General features: G+C 40.2%; 1 protein-coding gene across 11 annotated transcripts in view; it reads right to left on the reverse strand.

The window, feature by feature from the left end:
* Positions 1-907: 907 nt before the first annotated feature.
* LOC122549923 (E3 ubiquitin-protein ligase HECW1-like) overlaps positions 908-22,596 on the reverse strand; it is a 464,685-nt gene continuing 442,996 nt past the window's right edge. For all 11 annotated transcript variants that reach the window (XM_043690154.2, XM_043690156.2, XM_043690157.2 and 8 more), the window contains one exon: positions 908-1,593. In XM_043690154.2, the coding sequence (XP_043546089.2) occupies positions 1,482-1,593 (112 nt within the window). In that variant the 3' untranslated portion in view covers positions 908-1,481. The remainder of the gene's footprint in view (positions 1,594-22,596) is intronic.

Below are 22,596 nucleotides of genomic sequence, written 5' to 3' on the forward strand. Positions count from 1 at the left end.
AATAAGAAGCTAGATTAGTTGATTTACTGTTAGGATTGAATTGAGTGCTTAGCTGCCCTGTCAGTTTGATATAAAAATCCATTGACACTACTCGAGTAGGGACGTTTTCTGCTGTGCTGTGGTCACTATTTCTTCCTTGACCAACATCATCGGAAACAGATGATCAAGTTGTTTATGTAATCATTATTAATAGAAACTGGAATGCAAATTATCTCCCACATTCACTGCTTGTATAAAAGGGACTATATTTCAAACAGCAGACATGCTTGTCTGTAAAGCAACTCTGGGTGTCCTAAGATTGTAACCCAAATTATTTTTCATATTTTTTCTACAAAAAATATTCCCATTGCTACGTTTGTCACTGAGATAACATAACATGTTAATATGCACATTAATCATTTTAAGCTAAAAAGCAAAATTGGAAAAAATAATTTGCAATGTTTTATGATTATAACACATCAGTAAGGTTAAAAAGTCATTCCATATTGCAAATTTGTCATCTATAATAACTGGCTCTGTTGGTAGAATAAATGCTTGTTTAAATGCAAATCGAGGCATTGCTTACATAAAATAATGGAAAATAGTGAAACAGTTTCACTGACTACTTTGCTAACTTTAGTTCAGCAGCTGCAAACGTTTAGTGCCTTGTCAAATCCACATCGAAAATACGATGTAGAAGTGGGGTGCAACAAAAAGTATTAAATAACCAGTTCTTGCACTGAAGTCAATTATAAATAGACCACACCAGTTTTTCATAATATGTATCTTAACATACATTGACGTTTGAAAAGCAATAATTGTGAAGTTTGCGATGACCCACCATTACTGTTAATAATAGCTGCTGCACAGGCAACGAATTGGGACAATCTTGGAAGGCACTGCCTAACAAGAAGACCATAAATATTGTGGCATAACAAATTAGTTTATTGACATTCTTATACAGCAGCATGATTGTACAGGAAGTGCAGCCTGAGTATCATGTGACTTTCAAATCAGCCAATCAGCTAATTAATATGTAATTTCTGACAGTGAAATTCCATAAAATATTCCACAAATCAAAGGCAGATCCGTGTTGTGAATTTGCAGTTGAAATTGAATATAATCCATGGCTCTTACACATTAATTTGTGAATATGTGCTAATGAGGTTACATTAGTTGCCTTTAACATTAAGAGGCCCTGCCAAGAAGAAAATGGCTTTAATTGCATGAGATTGTCTATAGTCCATTCATTTTGGAGATATGTTTATTTACAAAACTTAAAAAAATGAAACCAAGCCGGAAGTAGTTACAATGGTTCGACATCAACAATTTTTCTTCTTCCTTTCTTGGTTAATTCAGAAACCAGGAAGTGTGTCCATAATACTTTACATTTGAGGCATCCTCTTTGCACATGCACATTTTGTGCTTCTCATGTTATAAGGACAAGGATGCTCCATGTTCACTGCAGGAGTGGGATTCCTCATGAGAAATGAATGTTTCTTTCACTCAAGTCCAAAAGTGTTGGTTTCTTCCACTGCTGTGAGCAACTTTTCATATAGCATAGAATATGATGGATATGGTGGCAGATCCAAACGATTAAAACATGTGTGCGCCCTGGAACAGTAGAGAAGAGAAAACAGCGTTAACGGTGTTCACATGTTCTTACATGTCAACCAGTAGACTGTTTTAAAGGTAATGAAAGCTCCCTTCCAACTCTCCCAGCATCTTAGTATTGTTGTAGATTTATGTCATTGGCATAGATACTGATGTAAGAGAAAAGCACAAATGTTATTTGGCTAAGAGAAGCCAAGCTGTAGGAATTAATTGGCAGACACCCAGAATAAGTTGATCTAGCCTTGCTCCCACCTCTACCTACTGCCCATCATATCTGCCTTATTTGTTCTTGCTGATTCTGGCACTTCCCAATCACCCTTGTTAGGGTTGGAGCAATGGACAGTAACATGGAAGACATAGATTTCAGACTATGGAGTTTCTCAACTACCAGCAGAATAACAGGCATGAGCCCTATGTTGCGTCCACCAGGAAGGTCCATACGTGTCCTCTCAGACATCATCTGGAAGGCCCAGGATTGGGGGATAACCGAAGCCAGAGGCGGGTTATGGTGAGAGGAGAATTACAGGATGGGGGAGTATGGTGTGGAGAGGAGGAATATAGGCAGCAGGGTCCAGCAGATCATGATGCCATGTCCCTTGGTTGAGAACAAGGGAACCCAAAATTCCCCCTTCAACACCAGGACCAGAAGAGGCCTCCTCCCTATGGCTTGTTGCACTCCCTGAGTAGAGATGGTCCAACCTACAGCTGGCCTAAAAACAGCAGTGATCTTTAGATGCCTATTTAAGGGCTTTAACTGGCAGCTGGGCATGAAATCCAATCAGGGGCCTTTCTGTCCCACAGTTAAATCTGGTGACAGCAGGAAGGTGGTGCAGTGTTTTCACCTCTAAACATGCCAGAACAAGGGGATAAAATTCGTCCCAATGTCCCTCCAAATGGGCAATTCCACCTTTCTCCACTAGCTGGTGGTGGCATAATACTGGAGGTTGTATGAGAGCAATGGACCAGATTCCAGCAGGCCACTCAATGATCCAGATAAATAGTGTGATATGATTCCCAAAGAAAGACAAACTCAATTATTGTAACCACATTGCACTCGTGCCTGTAGAATACATAGTGGAGTTTCAGACAGTAGAGGTTTAGTCACTTTCATGGCAGTCATTAGGTTTTACAGTCATGCAACAAAGATGCATCCATATTTGTATTGGTATTCAGTGGCCCCAAATAAATAATATCATCTCCTGTTGACTCTTCAGTGATGGAGGATACCAACAAAAACAATTTCAACTTGATGACTAGAACCTGCAAGATTTTGGAATCCCTTATTTGAAAAAAAACTAACATAATTTTGCATTAACAACATTTTAAAATATTGGCTTTCATGGATAGAATTTGAGTTCTTCATTGTTGTCCATGATCAAAGTGATTGCATGTATTTCATTGACCTCAATGTATTTGTCCTAATTTATGTAATTCCAGCACAAAAGATGTGTGAGTTTAAGAATTAAAAAGATTATTCCCTATCGCAAATTTGCCCTGAAGGTTTGGAATATAAAGTTTCACTCATTCAAATCATAGACATTAGACACTATTGCATTCATTGTAATTGGATACAAATGAAAAAAATTCAATTGGGGATTATTTCAATCTCTCTCAATTAGGCCTGCATTTTCTTAGATAGGTTAATACTTTAGATGGATTGAAGTCTTGAGAAACTGAGGTTTCTCAGTAAGCTGCAAGACTTCTTATTGAATTCACAAGAGGTTGGTACTGACATGAACTCAGTTATGTCATGAGTCAATGGCATAACATGCTGCGAGTCAAGGCCTGCAATTCCTGAAGTCATCGTGAAAGTCAAAGATTGTAGAAAGTCCACAAATTTCCCCAATTTGCCCATCTTATGAACCCAGGTTGACAGAAAGCTTGAACCAGGTTTCTCTACTGCACATAAACTACAATTAATTACAAGTAGATTGGTGCCACTATGCTGCTACGTCCACACATTCAGGTCTTGAATCCAACAGGTCACATGACATTAAGATAATAATAGTTGACTATGACTGTTTGAATGTTATAAAAAGAAAATACTGCAGATGCTGTAAATCTGAAACAAACACAGAGGATGCTGCAGGAACTCAGTGGGTCTGGAAGAATCTGTGGGGAAAAAACCATTAGCGTTTCAAGTCTGGTATGACCTTTTTTCAGAACTGGACGTCTTCTGCTCAATAGATGCCCAACTGGACTGTGAAAAGAAACAAATCTTGAATGTACGTAATACCTATCACAGCCACAGAATGTCCCAATGAGTTTTTACAAATAATAAAGTTGGCCTTTATGAATTTGAAAACAGTTGTGTCAGGGTGCCATGCTTTTGCCCACTACTTTAAGTGTGCAATTATTACATTTCTGATCAATAGCATGAGTGAAAATCCATCCTCAGGAATGAAGGTCTGTTAAATAAATGGTCGGGCAGAGAGATGCAGTTGAATGATGTAAACAGTGCTCCATTTATCTTTTCAACATTAGACCAGTAAAATCGTTTTGACTACAAACAGAAAATACATGGATGTAAGCAGCTAAAATATGTGTCCAAACATCTGTTTGACCTTTAATAGAGTAATGCAAATTTTTACACTGTATTGAACTGTATTTTGTTAAGTTAAGACCAAAGGAGTGCTAGACCTCCTTATTGTTACTGGCAATGGAAACCTATGGCCACAAGCAACAAACGCAATAAAATTACAATAAAATTTAAATGGATTTTCTGCTTGTCAACATGGCAGTTACAAATGCCACTGGGCTGAACAGGGTGGAGCTGTATGTTCCTATTCATTTACATTGTGACCTCCTTGAGAGACTCAGGGAAAGAAATTTCATAGTCAGTTTAAAAATAGCTGAAAGCACATCTGTCACTATTGGTGTGAACAGATGTCAGCAAAACGAAGGAGCTGGTCATTGACTTCAGGAAGCAGATTGACAGACATGTCCTGATCTGTATCAATGGTGCTGAGGTGGAGATGGCTCAGAGCTTCAAGTTCCTAAGAGTAAATAACACTGACAATTGTGCCCTGGTTCATTCACATCAATGCTCCGGTCAAGAAAGCACACTTATACCTTAACTTCCTCAGAAGGCTAAGGAAATTTGGTCTGTCCACAATGACTGTTACCAATTTTTATAAATGCACCATAGAAAGCATTCTATCCGGATGCATCACAGCTTGGTCTGAATTTGAATTCATATGAGTTATTGTCACTTGCATTTTACAGTGGATAATGCAGTTAAATGCAGTGAAAATCCTCAACTGTTACCACCACAATCCAGTGTGCTGCCACTTTGCACATGGCCTGCTGTTGCTGCTGCACCGATGCTGCCGACTAACCCGCCAGAGAAAGGAAAAAAATGAAAAGAAAAGAGCAGAAGTAAAAAGAAGAAAGAAAGAAAGAAAGCAGATGGGAGCGGATGAGCCTCGGGCAAGAATCCGCATGCAGCCATCGTACTCCACAGCATCTTGGAACTTATACCTTACTTTAGGCAACTGCTGTGCTCAAGACAGCAAGAAATTACAGAGAGTCATGAGCACAGCCCAGCCCATCAGGCAAACCAGCCTTCCATCCATTGGCTCCGTCTATATTTCCTGTTGCCTTGGGAAAGCAGCAAACAAAATCAAAGACACCTCCCACCCTGGTTATACTCTTTTCCACCTTCTTTCATTGGGCAGAAGATAGAAAAATTTGAAAACATGTACCAACAGATTTAAGAACAGCTTCTTCCCTGCTATTATCAGACTCTTGAACAGATCTCTCATATATTAAAGTTGATCTTTTTCTGCCCCTTCTCTGTAGCTATAACACTGTATTTTGCATTCAGTTATATTACTCTGATGTATTTATGTAAGATATGATTTGCCTGGTTAGCATGCAAAACAATTCTTTTCACTATCTCGGTACATGTGACATGATGTATAGAAGGAACAAAAGTAGTCTCTTCAATCCTTTGAGCCTTCTCTGCCATCCAATTAGATCATGGCTGATATGATTTTAACGTTGGGAAGTGTGGCGCTGGAAAAGCACAGCACACCAGGTAGTATCTGAGGAGCAGGAGAGTCAATGTTTCATCAGCAAGAGCTTATGTCCAAAACATCAACTTTCCTGCTCCTCAGATGCTGCCTGACCTGCTGTGCTTTTCCAGCGCCACACGTTTTGACTCTGACTCTTCAGCATTTGCAGTCGTCACTTTCTCCCTGATCTGATTTTAATCTCAATTCTGCATATCCCTGGTAATCATTCACCCCTTGGAATCAAGAATCTATCTACCGCTCCGTTAAAAATATTTCAAGATTCTACATTCATTGCTTTTTGAGGAAGGGAATTCCAATGACTTACAACTCTCTGAAAGAGAAATAAATGTTTCCTCCGTCTTTGTTTTAAATGGCCATCCTTCCATTGTTTAATTTTTAAACAATGACCCCTCATTCCTCACAAGAGGAAACATCCTTTCAACATCCATCCCTCAGGATCTTATGTTACAATTAAGCCACCTCTGACTGTTCTAGACTCCAGAGGAGTTCTCAACTCCAATGAAGGGAAAGGCAGATTTGGGGAAGGCAGCATTCTGGGGATGGGAACAAGTTCCAGATAGGAATAAATTACAGAAATAGGGAGAGAACGGTCCATGAAGGATTCTAAACACAAGGTTGAGAACATAAAAATGAAAGTGTTGGGAAAAAAAACTAGCATAACTCAAATGAGTGAAGGGACAAATGATTGTGAGCAACAGCAGGAGAGGGTTCGGTCAGCAGAGCTCTAGAGGGGCTGTAATACAGAGGGATGAGGCTGGTAAGGAAAATATTGAAATAGTTGGGTTGGGAGGTGTCTGGATGAGGATCTCAGTAACAAACAGCTTGACGCAGAAGTAGGTTGTCTGAAAACAATTGTCTTTCTAGACGGAATGATATGGGAAATAGAATTTCAACTCAGCTAAGTTAAACTCAAAGGTTATAAGTTTAAGTCAGTTTGAGATAATAGCTTAGGGAAAGAGGAAAAGGAGTAAGAAATATCAGTGGCAATTATATGAATTTGTAATAGGCTGAAGATGTTTTGGTTTTCCATCCAACACTTGATTTGGGTAAATTGTCTAAGTGAGTAGTGGAAGTGAGATTGTTGGAACAGAGTTAAAGGGTGATGGTGTTGGTTTGCACTTATAGAAACTGACCCCATGGGTTGAATTCTGCCACGAGCATTAAGCACCCAACATCAGGCAGATTACCACATCCTGACCACAATCAATCTCGTGGAATTGTACAGGAGGAGTACAATTGTATGTTACTTCCTCTTGACCAGCCAGTTAGAGAGGACAGGCAGATTCTAGACGGACATGCTCATAACAATGTGAGTTCTGCAAGGAAGGCATGCAATGACTTTAGTCATGCCCATGTGATCAGAGGTACTTTGTGGATGCCCAAGCAGCAGGGAATCAGTGGAGCCAACATCAGCATCAGGGGGATCAAGTGAGACTCATGTGACCCATAACAATTAGAGCTATCTCCATGACTTCTATACTCATGAGCAAGGCTATGATATCAAAAAATAGCAGCCTTGCCATTCTCTGTCAATATCATTTTAATCTCCTTCGCTGGTAACATAGCCTCCAGCTCTGGGTCAGCAGTTGCCTTCTATTTAGTGGGATATGGATAAAGTGGGATCCTGTTCTACACTGCCAAAGTTGACTGCACTTCTTCAGGTAGCTCAAAGAACACAATGCTTAGATTTTGTCTTGTTGGAGATGGTCACTGCCTGTCACATGTGTGGTGTGAATATTACTTACCAATTGTCAGCCCAAACCTGGATATTGCCCAGGACTTGCTGCATTTGGACAAGGATTACTTCAGTTATCTGAGGAGTCACAGTGTGAAACCTTGCGCAATCATCTGCAAATGCCCTCACTTCTGGTACCATGACATCATGGCATTGGAGTCAGAATTGAGGATTGTCAGGGAAAACTTCCTTCAGACTGTACACTACTGTGCTATTACTTGTGGTAGTATCGCTATCTTTTAGCCAGGAGGCCTGGTTCAAGTTCCACCTGTTCCAGAGGTATGTAATAACATCGTTGAACAGGTTGATGAAGAAGTAATTATTTTTTAGGCAACCTTTAACCACATACCCATTGGTACCAATTCCTCACTGATCCAGGCACAAATTCATCACTGTGACACACCACCACTGTAATGCCTGAGAGTGCTCTACTTTCCAGATAGCTGTGGGCACAGATCCTAAATGGGAGTTAGAGCTGACTAAGCTATCAGCCGACTGCCAAATGTGCCCTGGCATCATGATCCCCTTTTAGCAACATATTCAATCCAGTTACTTGCTGACATAGAGCTTTTCTTCACAATTGCAAAAGTTTTGATTTGGTTTTGTTCTGCTCTGACTTGGAGCTGACAATTAGATTAGATTACTTACATTAGATTACTTACAGTTTGGAAAAAGGCCCTTCGGCCCAACAAGTCCACACTGACCCGCCGAAGTGCAACCCACCCATACCCCTACATTTACCCCTTTAACCTAACACTACGGGCAATTTTAGCGTGGCCAATTCACCTGACCCGCACATCTTTGTGACTGTGGGAGGAAACCGGAGCACCCGGAGGAAACCCACGCAGACACGGGGAGAATGTGCAAACTCCACACAGTCAGTCGCCTGAGGCGGGAATTGAACCCGGGTCTCTGGCGCTGTGAAGCAGCAGTGCCACCGTGCCGCCCACTGCCATCCTACTCCAGATAATATGGTACATGTCTCTTCTGCAAAATAAAAATCACAGAAAGAAATTTGACAGCTTTCTTACTGTTCAAGTTCACCGTGGTGCTTACAGTTGCATGCCCTGTCAATAGACATACCTCACTTTCCCGACAGAGGAAGAACATTCTGATGACAAATCATTTGAAGAAGCAGCTTTGAGGCAATGAAACATTGCTTCCTTGTCTTTGGTTGTGGTCTGCTAACTCTTTGAAGAACAATATAAAGAAAATTTAAGCTGCCTATGTCATAGAGTCAGAGAGATGTACAGCACGGAAACAGATCCTTTGGTCCAACCCGTCCATGCCGACCAGATATCCCAACCCAATCTAGTCCCACCTGCCATCACCTGGCCAATATCCTTCCAAACCCTTCCTATTTATATACCCATCCAAATTCCTCTTAAATGTTGCAATTGTACCAGCCTCCACCATTTTCTCTGGCAGCTCATTCCATACACATACCACCCTCTGCATGAAAATGTTGCCCCTTATGTCTCTTTTATATCTTTCCCCTCTCACCCAAAACCTATGCCCTCCAGTTCTGGACTCCCCCACCACAGGGAAAAAACTTTGTCTATTTATCCTACCCTTCTCCTAATGATTTTATAAACCTCTATAAGGTCACCCCTCAGCCTCCGACACTCCAGGGAAAACAGCCCTAGCCTATTCAACCTCTCCCTAGAGTTTAAATCCTCCAACCCTGGCAACATCCTTGTAAATCTTTTCTGAACCCTTTCAAGTTTCACAACATCTTTCTGATAGGAAAGAGACCAGAATTGCATGCAATATTCCAACAATGGTCTAACCAAAGTCCTGTACAGGCACAACATGACCTCCCAACTCCTGTACTCAACACTCTGACCAATAAAGGAAAGCATACCAAACGCCTTCCTCACTATCCCAACTACCTTTGACTCCACTTTCAAGGAACTATGAATCTGCATTCCAAGGTCTCTTTGTTCAGCAACACTCCCTAGGATCTTACCATTAAGTATATAAGTCCTGCCAAAATTTGCTTTCCCAAAATGCAGCACCTCACATTTATCTAAATGAAACTCCATCTGCCACTTCTCAGCCCATTGGCCCTTCTGGTCAAGATCCTGTTGTACTCTGAGGTAACCTTCTTTGCTGTCCACTATACCTCCAATTTTGGTGTCATCTGCAAACTTACTAACTATACCTCTTATGGTCATATCCAAATCATTTATATTATTGACGAAAAGTAGTGGACCCAGCACCGATCCTTGTGGCACTCCATTGCTCCCAGGCCTCCAATCTCAAAAACAACCCTCCACCACCACCCTCTGTCTTCTATCTTTGAGCCAGTTCTATATCCAAATGGCTAGTTCTCCCTGTATTCCATGAGATCTAACCTTGCTGTACAGTCTCCCATGTGAAACCTTGTTGAATGCCTTACTGAAGTCCTCTATGTATCATCATGTGATTGCAACTCTGCTTTCAGGTTAAAGATGCAGTGGTATTTCAGACCAAGGTCCCCATAAAGTGCCATTGCTAGGTTCCTTTTGCTACATGGTAATTAGCAATAACTCACTTGAGGAAACTTTTAATGTGGAGGTTCAGTGCCCTGCAAAAATGTAGCTTCTGTGAACCACATTGAGAACTAGACAAAAATACACTCTCAACCATTCTGGTTGTTGCAGCAGCACTGGATTTACTTCCCTCTTTCTTCATTCCCACTGCTCATAATGATTAACTGTATTTTGTTGAGAAATTATGGAAATCCTAATTGTTAATATCTTTAAAACAGGCAAGCTAAGCGAGGACTGAGAGAAACAAGAGAATGTTGGGAGGGTCACTCACATACATGCAGCATTTCATTCCTGATCCTAGTTAGAGTTCCTCATTAAAATAAAAGCCATAAATTAAGTGTTGAAAACAAATAAAGCCTCAGATCACTTTTGATTCTTGCATATTAGATTGACATTTTATTTCCAAGAGGAGAAAATTATATGACAGGTGGAAGAGTGCAGACTAGCAAACGGAAAGATTTTCTAGCTTCTATTAAAGGAAAACAAAAATCAAAAAGGGCTAGAATTACAGATTTGAAGAGAGAGCCCTGCCAAAAAAAGAGGTGGCACACCCTTCTTCCTGACTGCATTAAAAAAAACCTTATTCATTTTAGTTCTTCCTCTTTGAGGGATGACACTTCAGAACTTCTAGCTAAAATATTCCCTCTTTATATCGAAAAATGATGCCATTTCAGCAAATGCTGCTAAGTCTCACTGTTGTCAAGCTATTTCAATTCTAAATTCCTGGGGTTATCAAATTAGATGTCATGGGTCCCCAGAGGCCTTGTCCAAATATTTCCAAGGGCTCCAGGAAATATTATGAAAGTGAACTGCCCAGGACCCTGGCTCAGAGGGAAGAGTAAGGATATGAGCCATGGCTAGAATCTGGGTTTTGTTCTGTCCACCATGCTAAAAACAAATTACAACTTGCATCCTGGATGAAGCCATCTGATCATGAGCATCAAATACAAAAGGTGGCAAAATTCTATCTCCATTTCCTTCCTACACTTTTGCCACACTGAGTGACAGACTAAAGTAGGAATTCTTCAAAGTGTTTTAAAAGAGGTTTGCCATAGGTTAGTTAATCTGGAATTACCTGAAATGGAGATAATTTGACTTCCCTATCTTCTTTAGGGCTCCTTAATGCTGTGGCTTCAAAGTGAAGTCTAACAGATAGATAATGCTCTGAATCGGGATTGGTTCTTTTGTAGTAAAAATTGCTGTTCAATATTTGCATTGATGAACTGATGTTGATGTTTGCTGCATTAGTGAAGCTTTGTGTCAATTAGATTGTGCACATTACTGTCAAGTACCCTGCAGTTCAGTTTTGAGGGCTCATACCATATCGTTAGAAAATCCATTTGTAAAATTATGGCAAACCATAATAATAAGTCCATACCCAACACTAGCTTTTCAGCAAAATTCATTTCAGAACTGACACACACATCAGGTACATCAACAGTAATTTATGTGAAACCAGTAACAAGCACACCGATAACCTTGAGGCATCCAGTTCTTTAGAAAGGCTCTTTCAGGAAGGACTTCAACTGGATTTGTTTTATATTTTGGGTCTGTTCTACTATAAAGACTGTCAGCTATGGTTCAGTCAGCAGTAGTCTTGCCTCTGAGTTATATTGTTCTGGTCTCCAGTACCAAGTCCCACTCCAAGGTTAAGCAGAAAAATCTACACTAACACTCCAGTATTGTACTGATGGAGCACAGCACTGTTGGTAACACTATCTTTTGGATGAGACATTTAAACTAAGCTTTCTGCACATCAGGTGGATATAAAATATTGTATAGTACTATTGCCTGGCTTGCTGATCAATGTTAATCTCACAATCAGCATCACAGAGGTAGATTATCTGGTCATTACCACATTGCCATTGTTTGGAGCTTGCTGGCTGTTGTATTTCTGACATGACAACAATGAATACAATTCACAAGTACTTCACAAACTGTAATGTGTTTTGGAATGTCTGAGGTCTAGGAAGGGAGCTGGATAAATGCAATTCTTCTTTCAAGTCCTGCCTGTCAAACTGGGGTCCACTAATCAGAGACTTTGAAAAATAAGTGAGTTATAGTCTGAGGTAGGAATGAGTGAGAGTCAGGAGGCAGGAAAAGAGTGCAGCTACAAGATGTGTAGTGTAGCATAAGATGTCTACCTCACCTAACAGAAAGATAAAAGAACCTACATATATAACTGAAAAATGCTGAGCAGACACAAGCATTTCACTGATGCCTGAAAATAAATGGCGGTTTACTGAAAATCTTTATTAAAATGTTCCTTCCATGCAACACTTTCACACTATCAGTTTTAGGTTTTAAATGGGATACCCATAATTACTAATCCATTTGAAAAAGAGTCAATAAATAACAGGAAATCTCTACCAGTATCAATTCTATTTCCTTTCAGGCTCTGTTCTGCATGCCTTCTTAATTTTAATATCCATAATGCAGCCTGAAAAAAGGTTACTGGACCCAAAATATTAACTCTGCTTTCACTCCACAGTTGCTGCCAGAGCTGCTGAATTTCTCCAGGAATTTATGTTTTTGATTCATCACTATACCAAGGTTTACAGCCTCCTCATTTGAAGAATGTATTGCATCTATGATTGTATCATCTGTCAATCCCATTGTGCAATGTATGACATTGTCCATATCTGTGTAAGTTTCCATTGTTATCTCTTAGCTGGAATTTCAATGTCAGCCTCTCATGGGTGAGAGGAAAGATCCTTATCATTGGTCTGTTTGAACATGCTCCCCCTCGTTTTCAGCGGCTTGATAGATCATTTGAACCCAATATGGCTGAGGACAGTGAAACAGTCCAGTTTCAAGTCCGATAATACTGTCCCATTATGAATGTTTCATGACGTGTGCAAGACCATTTTGGAATCAATTATCTGTCATTACTGAGACACCCTTACTACTTACTGTGCAGAAGATGATGCCTTGCCTTTTCTTGAATCTTGTCCAATAACCCTGTGGCTCCAACTCCTTGTGGTCTAGCCTCTTTGCCAGGGTGACTCTTTGCTTATGTAGGATTGCCTGGAAATGGAAGTCTTTTCTTCTTGGGCCATCTTAAACTACATTAGCATATCATCACTGACACTGAGATAGGCAATTGTTCTCCTCCAAATCCTTGCTGACCAGTCCAATGTGTTGGCCTCGTGCGGGCAAACTCAATGCTGGGATCTCCCACTCCTTTGTAATGCCCATTTTCTGTTCCAAACCATGATTTTCCACTTGTATCAACTTCATCTTCTCCCTGATCAATACCACTGTTAACTTTTTCCCAAGTTTAGCAATACACATAGGCATTGCAAATTCTTTTGTTGGGAGATCTTGATGTCAAATGATGGCTTGCTCAATGCTCCATAATTTTATGTTCTTTTGTAGTCAAACTCTATTATGATTGTTGGCAGAGTCACAGGAGGAGATCAGACAAGGTCAGATAATCTGGACCTGCCAGTGTGGAATTTCAGCTTTCAAGAATATCATTCTATAGGATTTGCTACTCTGCCAGCAGGAATATGTTTCGATATAATCAGAATGTTGAGCCATTTCACTGTATCTGCAATTATAACCTTGTTGTTTGTGGGAGCTTGCATTGCCCAAATTGGCTGCAGATCCTATATTAATACAGCGACTAAATAATACACTTTTGATATCCTGCAGTTTTGAAAGGTGCTATATAAAATCAAGATTTTGCCTCCTATCTATTAATAAGCATGATCCCTAGGAGGAAAGAAATCTTCTGACATCTAATGTGGGCGGCACGGTGGCACAGTGGTTAGCACTGTTGCCTCACAACGCCAGAGACCCGGGTTCAATTCCCACCTCAGGCGACTGATTGTGTGGAGTTTGCATGTTCTCCCCGTGTCTGCGTGGGTTTCATCCGGGTGCTCCGGTTTCCTCCCACAGTCCAAAGATGTGCAGGTTAGGTGAATTGGCCATGCTAAATTGCCCGTAGTGTTAGGTAAGGGGTAAATGTAGGGGTATGGGTGGGTTGCGCTTCGACGGGTCGGTGTGGACTTGTTGGGCCGAAGGGCCTGTTTCCACATTGTAATGTAATGTAATCTAATCTAATCTAATTGCTGCATCAACAGACCAACTCTGGCCAACATGACAAATGTTGCCAGTGAGAATCTGAAAGAAATCTATGGCTCTGATGAGCTTCATAGCAACTGAAAAACTGTTAATCTGGGATTATGTCTGTCATTAGACTCCAATAGAGGATAGAACTTGGTAATTGCTTCCATTGTTACCTGTGGTTGACAAAGACAAGACTTTTGGACTTGTTCAAGTAGATGTGCTTGGGTCTGAGCTTCAGAGTCCTGAGCTGAATTTAAAGCTGGAGTTTTGTGGTGCATTAAGGGATGGCAGGCAAGAAGCTGGGTTGAGCTATGGGGGTGAGAGTGAAAAAAACAATGCCATTGCTTTCTTACTGCAATGGCATTTAACCAGTAGCAAGTAAAATGCCTTACAGTCCTCCTGCTCAAAGGAAATTGAACCTCAAGAAGCTAGTTAAAAGTCATTTAAGAGCTTCTTCCCATTAGTGCTAGTGTTTTCCCAACCTCTGGCCAGTGAAGCATTCCCTGGTGGCAATGACTGCTTCCATTGGTTTCCACCAGTGCCACCATAAAATCCCAGTAATCAGGATCTGGGAGAGCTGGTGCATCTGCATTTCTTTTTTATCCCCTATATTTAAATTCCTTTTCCCTCTTCCAAATCCATAACAGCCATTTGTAGTTCAAATGGAATGTCTGTACTAAGCAAAGCGGTCATTGGTGAGGAAGCAGCTGTTGTCAGCTGTTGGAAAACATTTCATTCAGAATGGGTGCAGGTAACAGCAGCAGAACAGTAATGCAAAATACATTATACAAGAAATTCAACACAAATAAACCAAAATTAATCATGCTCCAACCATCAGTTCTTTGATAGTTCTAAAGTGTGGCTAAGTTGAGAAGCAACCATTTTATAAAGACAAGCACCTAGAATGCACTGTTGGGAAATCAATTTGTGTTGATTTGATCTGTGTTCTCTGTAGAGAAGGAGGTAAAATAATAATATGACTCAGATGTTTAAGATAGGGAAGAAAATTTAATCAGGTAAGTATAAATACTTGTTCGTCCACAAGGGAAAAGTAGAGTATGGAGATGAAAGGTTGAAGGAGAACAGAATTGGTTAAAAGGGCAATCCAGATTTTCTTCATTTACAAAATGTTGTGAAGGCTGTTAATACAAAATCAGTTACAGAATTCAAAAAGATGCAGTTAGCTAGCTGGAAAATGAATATTTTGATGAATACTAATGAATTGCCACTACAATGGAAGAGTTTTCCTGGCCAATTAAATTGTAAGCAGTACTGATAGTCCAAGAGATCTACTTGCGTTCCTATGTTCTTACTCTGTAATAAGATAGATAAAACTTTATTTTTATCCCTGTTACTGAAATCAATACTCCTTCCTCAGTACTCAGGAGAAAGGAACCAAAGCCAGAACAGAGAGGCTCATACCAATAAAGAGAGAAACAGAAGCAGTTGCCGGGACAGCAAGGCACATGCCAGGAGAGTGAAACACAAGGCATAAGATTGAGACAGAAACCACAGGAATGAGACACAAGCCAAAGAAATGAGTCAGAACTAGAAATGCAACACCTGTCAGGACATTAACTCAAAAACTGGGAACGGGGAAAGTACTTGTGCTGAATTTTGGTAATTACACCATCCATTGCTGAGTAGTTATTGTTCCACCCATTATTTGATAATGAAACAACAACTGAATTACTACTCGATGACATAGACAGAACATATCTTTTGTGGGAAAATATTGTGTGATATAGAGCACTGAAATATATACAATAGTTATGAATAATAATTGTTGAGAAATAGGTGGATGAGGCTGCTAAACTGTAAAGCTTAAGATCTCTCTGGATGCAAGAATAGGCCAGTTGGTAATCAGGGTAAGAGCTACTGCAGACTTCATCCATCATTACCTGTACCTTCTGTGGAGTATCAGTGGAAACAATTGCACAAATGATGTTGCTGGGCATTGGGAACCGCTCTACCAAAAATACAGGTATTAATCTCATTCATGTGGTAGCAAAAAACTGGCAAATGCCATCAGAAAAAAAAATTGGCAGAGAAAGGATTATGATAGAGTAGAAACAGAGAAAGTTAATAATTGAAAGATGGAAGTTTAAGATAATTATTAAAATACCAAGAGGGAGCTGATGAGAAGCTTTTATGATTGGTCAATTGTTGTAATTTGAATGCATTGCCCGAAAGGAGAATGGAAATGGATTTAATTGTAACTTGCAAATGGGGAAATTACCTATAAAGGAAAAAGGGAACTGCATCGCTAATGGCAAGGAGTAAAATGTCAACCAACTGGATCATACTTTCAAAGAGCTGGCACATGCCTATTAGGCGAAACAATCTCCTTCTGTGCCTTGATGCTAAAGATAAAAATGAATAAAATTGTGACTTAACATTAGTGCCCATATAATTCAACCATGTTTATAGCTTTCTTACTTTTCTCAACTAGTACTACCAGGTCAAGGATAGATTAGATTAGATTCCCAACAGTGTGGAAACAGGCCCTTCGGACCAACCAGTCCACACGGACCCTCCGAATATTATTCAAGAAAATTACATTTGATCCCAAACTCTGAAAATAATTTTCAAACATTCTGAAAAACAATGATAGATTCCACAATCCTTTCTGAAATAAATTACAACATTTCCTCAAGTCAGTGACAAAACATTGTAATCCTGTTTGGCAAGTTGTGCAGAAGATCCATCTTCTAGGCTTGGACTCAATATATATGAGTTTGTCTGACTAGAAGGTACACCCCAACCCAGAGTACATCCTCCAAATTTCTGTGTTGATTAAATTTAATATTTGAGTCCATCCATTTAATAATGGGATATGACTTGAGACACTCAACTAATTAAATTGTGTTGAGAGTGTGGGGCTTGACAACATTTGACTTGGAAATGATAATGAAATGTTGAAATTTCTTTTACAAGGTCTGTGTAATTTATAACTGTTTTCAAGAATGTTTGGAAATGACTAAGAGTTCAGGATTAAATGTAATTTTCTTCATGAATAATAAAGGATCTTGGCCCAAGTGACCTGGTGACCCTTGACCTGGTAGTATTATTAAGAAAGGTAAAAAGATGCTACGTGCCGGCATGTGCAAAGAACAGCTGCTGACAAAGACTGCTGGAGGAGGACCATAATTTGTGTAATGTTGCAGAAACAAAGAGAAAGCAGACAGGAATATCAAAAGAAAATACAGAGAATTATTTTATGGAAAAGAAGTACAGTATATCACTCTCAGTAAGAGGTCAGTTCTTCTGTTTCGCAGAAAATGAGACAGGATTCCCTGGAGGCAGTGTACAAACTAGATTTTTTAAAAATCTAATGTCCAGAGGTGTTTTGGTAGTCTTCCTACCTGTGGGCAAGGAAGGCCAGGTTGAAGTCCCATCTGCCTTAGAGTGTGTGCTATAACATCTCTGAAGAGATTGGATTAAAATAAGTATAGATGCCAGAGTTTGGATTTGTCTATGAATACTGCAACTTATCTTTGCTCAATCTTTCAAAAATCCAATTTTCAGGCATCTTTCTGGCCAAGGACAAAACATTATTTCAAATCAACAACATATTTAACCAACATGATAGTGATATTCCCTTTCCTGCATCCCTCCTTTCAGTCTCAGCCTCTGCCTTGTGTTAATTACCCATTTGGTTCTTCCCCTTTCAATCCCAATCAGTATTAGCAAATGACTAAGCTTCATTGTCTTTTAGCCCAATTTCAATAAATTTTAAAGTCCATACTTCACTAAGCTGTCCTTCTGTTACCTTCACCTCTGCATTCACCTCTCTGGCCAGGAGTCTTCCTTGAAATACCACTGTGACTTTAGGTGTTCAAAGTTTCCATTCTGCTCTCTGACTCAAGCTTACCTCTGTCCTGACTTGTAGCACTTCATTATCTTGGTTGCAATCCAAAGACTTGCATGAAAGCCACTGATTATCTTGCTGCTCTTGTAGGTTAGCAGACCAACCTGTGACTTACTACCCAGCAACACAACATTATATTCCACTTGCCTTCAACTTCTTCCCCACCAGCATCCAAGCTCAGCAGCTTCTGCGATTTCTGGTACCTTTAGCATAATAAAACACATCTTCCCCTCCATTTTCAGCCTTCCCTCTATAATAAGCTAGCCCATTCTCCAATCAACCCATCATTAACTCTCCTTCCTTCAGCACCTTATTTTGCAAGCATAGCAGATATAACACCTCTCCTATTACCTCCTCTCTTCTTATCATCTTGCATGCCAAACACTCCTTCATGCAAAGAAAAAAAATTAGTACTTCTTTCAATTTAGTCTACTATATTCACTGCTCACAATCCCATCTTCTCAACTATGGGAAGGCCAAACACAGATTGCATTATTGTTTTGTGGAACACTGAATGTCAGGCTGCAAATGTGATTCTGAACTTTCAGTCCCCTGACATTTTCAATGCCTACTCTGACACACCAGTGCGCAATCCCCAGTACTGTTCCAGTTAAGCTCAATTAAGCTGGAGGAAGAGTACATCATCTTTTAATTAGCTTTCTATACTCAATTATATTACACAATTTCCAATCATAAAAATGTACTTTTCCCAGAAATATTTAGCAATTTATTTTTGTCCAAACATATCATTGTTCATAAAAAAGTCAAAAGAAAGTTACTTCATTCTAATTTGGAGTTACAAAATACCATATTACCCAATAAATATGGTCACAAAGAGAACTACTAATTAACAGCACTATGGCTTTTCTGCTCCTGAATGAAATAAAATCTACAATAAAGTTTGTAGTTCTTTTAGCCCAGTTGCAATAGCAGAGTTCCTGTTCTTATTTGCACCAGAATTTTTATAAATCAATTTTGTTTCATATTTTTTCTACTGACAGTAAAAAAAATTCCAATTCTGTCTCATATCTCTTTTCTACAGCAATAAGGAGTGGAAAATGCACAACCATTTTGACACACTATGAGTAATTCAAAATTACAGATGACTGTTTTGTTTTAATGCTTCCTTGCTGTTTCTTTCAGTAGCTGGCTCTCATACGGCTCTGAAAATCCAAATAACCACAGCTGAACCATTCCAGATACAATATTTCAAGTGATGAATAGGTGCCACAGACTATACACAAAGTCAGTTGTAGTAGGGGTAGAAGCCACATGATTACTGCAAGCAAATCAGCACAATAAATACAATTGCATTTCTCCAATTAGGATTGGCTCAAAGTCAAGGGTTATCGTCCATGCAGCAGTAGTGTTGATAAGGTTGCAATATTCATGTTGAAGCCGGTAAGCACACAGGTCTAAACCAGTTTGATGAATACTTGTGAGGACAACATCACACTCAGCTTTCTCTTTGAAATATGAGCCAGACATTCAGTAATATAAAATCCCTTAAGCACAATGTCATACAGCATTTTGTATATTTTACTTCTCTTTGTACATCTCTTGAAACTATCCTTCCACGAAAATCACCACAAGCAATTGCTGCTATCACTAGAGATCAATCTTTGGTGCTTCCAAACTCTTTGATAGTTTCTTTCTTTTTTTATATAATTCATTCATGAGCCAGCACCATTGCTTATCCCTAGTTATCCTTGAGGTGCTGATGAGTTGTCGTCTTGAACCACTACAGACCTTGTGGTGACACAGGCCAGAGATTCATCAAAAGCTGGCTGTGTCAAATTCAGAGAATTGTATTTGAGGCGTTTCTCTCCCGTGAGCCCTCACGACTTATCTCACACAATCCTTTGTACCAAGTCTTTGTGGTGCCTATCTTCCACTATCTTACACTTGTCAGTGGTGGAGGTACTTGCATTGGCATCATATTTAAAGCCCAACTGTACACCAGGTCAATTGCTATCATCTATCAAAAAGCCTTCACAGTCCATGTCATTGGCGGGACATAAAAATTAAATGCTTCCAAGGGCATACAGGTGGAATATTATCTCACATTATTTCACATCATCATCTGTTGATCAAGTGTTATTTTAATGGCAGCTACAAGAATTAATTTATGTAGGCTATCTAGTCTTAGTGCCATACAATGTTGGGACCCTGCCTAGAATCATAGAATCTGTACAGCGCATATAGAGGCCATCTGGTCCACTGACCCTCTGAAAAGTCACTAACCAAACACCCCACCTTATCCCCATAACCCCGCATTTACTATGGCTAATCCGCCTAGCCAGAACAACCCTGAACACTATGGGGAATGTAGCATGGCACCTCCACCAACCTCCACATCTTTGGACTGTGGGAGGAAAGCAGAGCAATTGCAGGAAACCCACGCAGACATGGGGAGAATGTGAAAACTCCACACAAATAGCCACCCAAGGCTAGAGTTGAACCTGTATCCTGGGTGTTGCAAGGCAGCAGTGATAACCAGTGACTCTATGATTCTAGATTTCTGCCTCGTCTTTCCCTAATGCATGGCATAGCAATAGTATATTCTCATTGCTGTGTAAGCTGCTGGTACAGGGTGCAGTTGTGACATTGAAACAGCACAGTCCAAAGAGACAAGGTATGGCAGAGACGTTGTGAGCATCCAAGGAGACGCAAAGTGAGTGACTGTTAAGAGAGCAGCTAAAAGCCATGATAAAGCTGTTTGTACCTGTGCTGAAGGGGCCTTTCAGCAGCATTACAATAAAAGGTGTTGGTGCATTCCAGTGTATAGTACCACCAACACCAGTATTTTAAGTTAGACAAGATATTCTATGATGATGTGGTGATGTTTGTGTGACTGTGATGCCACTCTCTGTGGATGAAGGGTACAGTTGCACGCTACCCAAGCATTGTGCCTTATGATGTTAGGGAATGTTGGCCAGGATGGAATAAGCAGACAGCTGGAGGTACCAAGTTCCTGCTCTGACTTACATGTTGCTGAAGAGTTACCCAATGTCACATGGAGAATAGTAAACCTGGTATAAATTAATCAAGAATATGTAATGATACGATGTTAATACATGCAAATAAGCTACTTGCCACATACTAATGACATTCTTGCCTCATCACTGAAACACAGAACATAGAACATTACAGCACAGCACAGGCCCTTTGACCCGTTTTTTGCACCAACCTGTGAAACCAATCTGAAGCCCATCTAACCTACATTATTCCATTCTTATCCATATGTCTATCCAATGACCATTTAAATGCCCTTAATGTTAGCAAGTCTACTACTGTTGCAGACAGTGTGTTCCATGGCCCTACCACTTCCTGAATAAAGGGACTACCTCTGACATCTGTCCTATATCTATCACCCCCCAATTTAAAGCTATGCCCCCTTGTCCTAGCCATCATCATCCAAGGAAAAAGCCTCTCACTGTCCACCCTATCTAATCTTCCAGGTGAAAGGGAATATGATGAAGGGCTTTTGCCCAAAACATCAATTTTCCTGCTCCTCAGATGTTGCCTGACTTGCTGTGCTTTCCCAGCACTACTCTAATCTATCTAATCCTCTGATTATCTTATATGTTTCAGTTAAGTCACCTCTCAACCTTCTTCTCTCTGACGAAAACAGCCTCAAGTCTCTCAGCCTTTCCTCATTAGACATTACTTCCATACCAGGCAACATCCTAGTAAATCTCCTCTGAACCCTTTCTAAAGCTTCCATATACTTCTTATAATGCGGTGACCAGAACTGTATGCAATACTCCAAGTGTGGCTGCACCAGAGTTTTGTACAGCTGCAGCATGACCTCACGGTTCCAAAACTCAATCCCTCTGCTAATGAAAGCTAACACACTGTATTCCTTCTTAACAACCCTATCAACCTGGGTGGCAACTTTTAGGGATCCATGTACATGGACACCGAAATCGCTCTGCTCGTCTACACTACCAAGAATCTTACCATTAGCCCAGCACTCTGCATTCCTGTTGCTCCTTCCAAAGTGAATCACCTCACTCTTCTCCACATTAAACTCCATTTGCCACCTCTCAGCCCAGCTCTGCAGCTATCTATGTCCCTCTGTAAACTATAACATCCTTTAGCACTATCCACAACTCCACCAACCTTACTGTCATCCGCAATTTTACTAACCCATCCTTCTACTCCCTCATCAAGGTCATTTGTAAAAATGACAAACAGCAGTGGACCCAAAACAGATCCTTGCGGTACACCACTAGTAACTGAACTCCAGGATGAATATTTCCCATCAACCACAACCCTCTGTCTTCTTTCAGCTAGCCAATATTTGATCCAAACTGCTAAATCACCCTCAATTCTATGCCTCTGTAGTTTGTGCAATAGCCTACCATGGGGAACCTTATCATATGCCTTACTGAAATCCATATATACCACATCAACCACTTTACCCTCATCCACCTGTTTGGTCACCTTCTCAAACTGTGGGTGCAACTTCCAATTCTTTTTCTCTCTATGTCGAGATGTCAGTTTTGTGATCTAGCCATGCTTTCCCAACTAATACACCATTCCCCATGTTATTAAGGTGCTGTAAAAGGTTCACCCACATTATTAGGGAGAGAAATCTTTGATTTGACCCAGCGACACTGAAGGACTGGCGATATATTTCCAAGGCAGGATGGTGAGTGGGGAGGAGCTTACAAGTGGTGGTGTTCCCATGTATCTGCTGTCCTTGTCCTTCTCAGTGGTGGAGGTTTGCTTTCCCTTTTAAATTAA

This window comes from Chiloscyllium plagiosum, unplaced genomic scaffold, assembly GCF_037043375.1.
Source record: "Chiloscyllium plagiosum isolate Xiang-an unplaced genomic scaffold, Cpla_swu_hap1 HiC_scaffold_5, whole genome shotgun sequence".
Taxonomy (NCBI): domain Eukaryota; kingdom Metazoa; phylum Chordata; class Chondrichthyes; order Orectolobiformes; family Hemiscylliidae; genus Chiloscyllium; species Chiloscyllium plagiosum.